At 46.9% G+C, this 1,039-nt stretch overlaps 1 protein-coding gene across 1 annotated transcript in view; it reads right to left on the bottom strand.

Annotated features, from left to right (window-relative positions):
• The window catches only part of LOC103475682 (F-box only protein 39), a 4,382-nt gene extending 3,349 nt beyond the window's left edge, over positions 1–1,033 (bottom strand). Inside the window, exon 1 of the mRNA XM_008427488.2 lies at positions 799–1,033. Within this exon, the coding sequence (XP_008425710.2) occupies positions 799–1,013 (215 nt within the window). The 5' untranslated portion in view covers positions 1,014–1,033. The remainder of the gene's footprint in view (positions 1–798) is intronic.
• Positions 1,034–1,039: the final 6 nt, after the last annotated feature.

Raw genomic sequence — 1,039 nt, forward strand, 5'->3', positions numbered from 1 at the left:
TCCATCCATCCATCCATCCATCCATCCATCCATCCATCCATCCATCCATCCATCCATCCATCCATCCATCCATCCATCCATCCATCCATCCATCCGGGGCAGCAGCTTCAGAAGGAAGGCCCAGATTTCCCTCTCCCCAGCCACTCAGGGGGAATCCCAAGGCGTTCCAAGGCCAGCTGAGAGACATAATCCCTCCAGCATGTCCTGGGGTGCCCACTTCACGGCAGACGCTGCCCCAATCCGCCTCTCGATCTCCCGCTCCCTTCTTCCCTCATTTGTGAACCAGATCCCCAGATACTTAAACTCAAGACCATGCTTAAGACCATGGCTTCGGATTTGGAGACACTGAGCCTCATCTTCATAAACAGTTTTCCTGGAATGGCAAGTTCCAGGAAAACTGGAATTTACCAGTTTTCCTAGTAATTCCCAGAAAAACTGGTAACTGGAAAGGTTCTCGCCATTAGGACATTAAGCAGCACATACATGATTGATTGACAACGCTAAGACGCTGATTGGTTGTTTTTGGTTGGGAGTGGTGCGTTTCTTCTGACACCAATAGCAGCTCAAGGAGTAGGTGAAAGAAACCAATCTTTCCATGATTTAACATGAGACGGATTGTCTCATGTTAAATCATGAGACAATCCGTCTCATGATTTAACATGAGACAATCCGTTTAACATGAGACGGATTGTCTCATGTTACACTGTCACAATATGGCAACACTTTTAGTAAATATGTAAAAAAAAAACATTTTTGTAAACGTTACATACTGCAGCCTTAAGATGCATATTGTTTTACCTAACCAATGTATTCAACAGCCTACAGATGGTGTTATGCAGACGCCGGGCCATCACAACAGATTTTGGAGGACACACGGTCACCTCCAAGCTTTCCAAGAAGACTCCCAGATTGTCAGCATAGCCCACTGCCCATGAACGTTCGGACTGCATGTATTTAGAGAGACGGCCACTGAGGTGAAAGGAGCGGCAGCGCCAGAGACAGGGCAGACGCATGATTTTGTGCCAGTGATGACAAACCA

The sequence above is a fragment of the Poecilia reticulata genome, linkage group LG14 (genome assembly GCF_000633615.1).
Source record: "Poecilia reticulata strain Guanapo linkage group LG14, Guppy_female_1.0+MT, whole genome shotgun sequence".
NCBI lineage: Eukaryota > Metazoa > Chordata > Actinopteri > Cyprinodontiformes > Poeciliidae > Poecilia > Poecilia reticulata.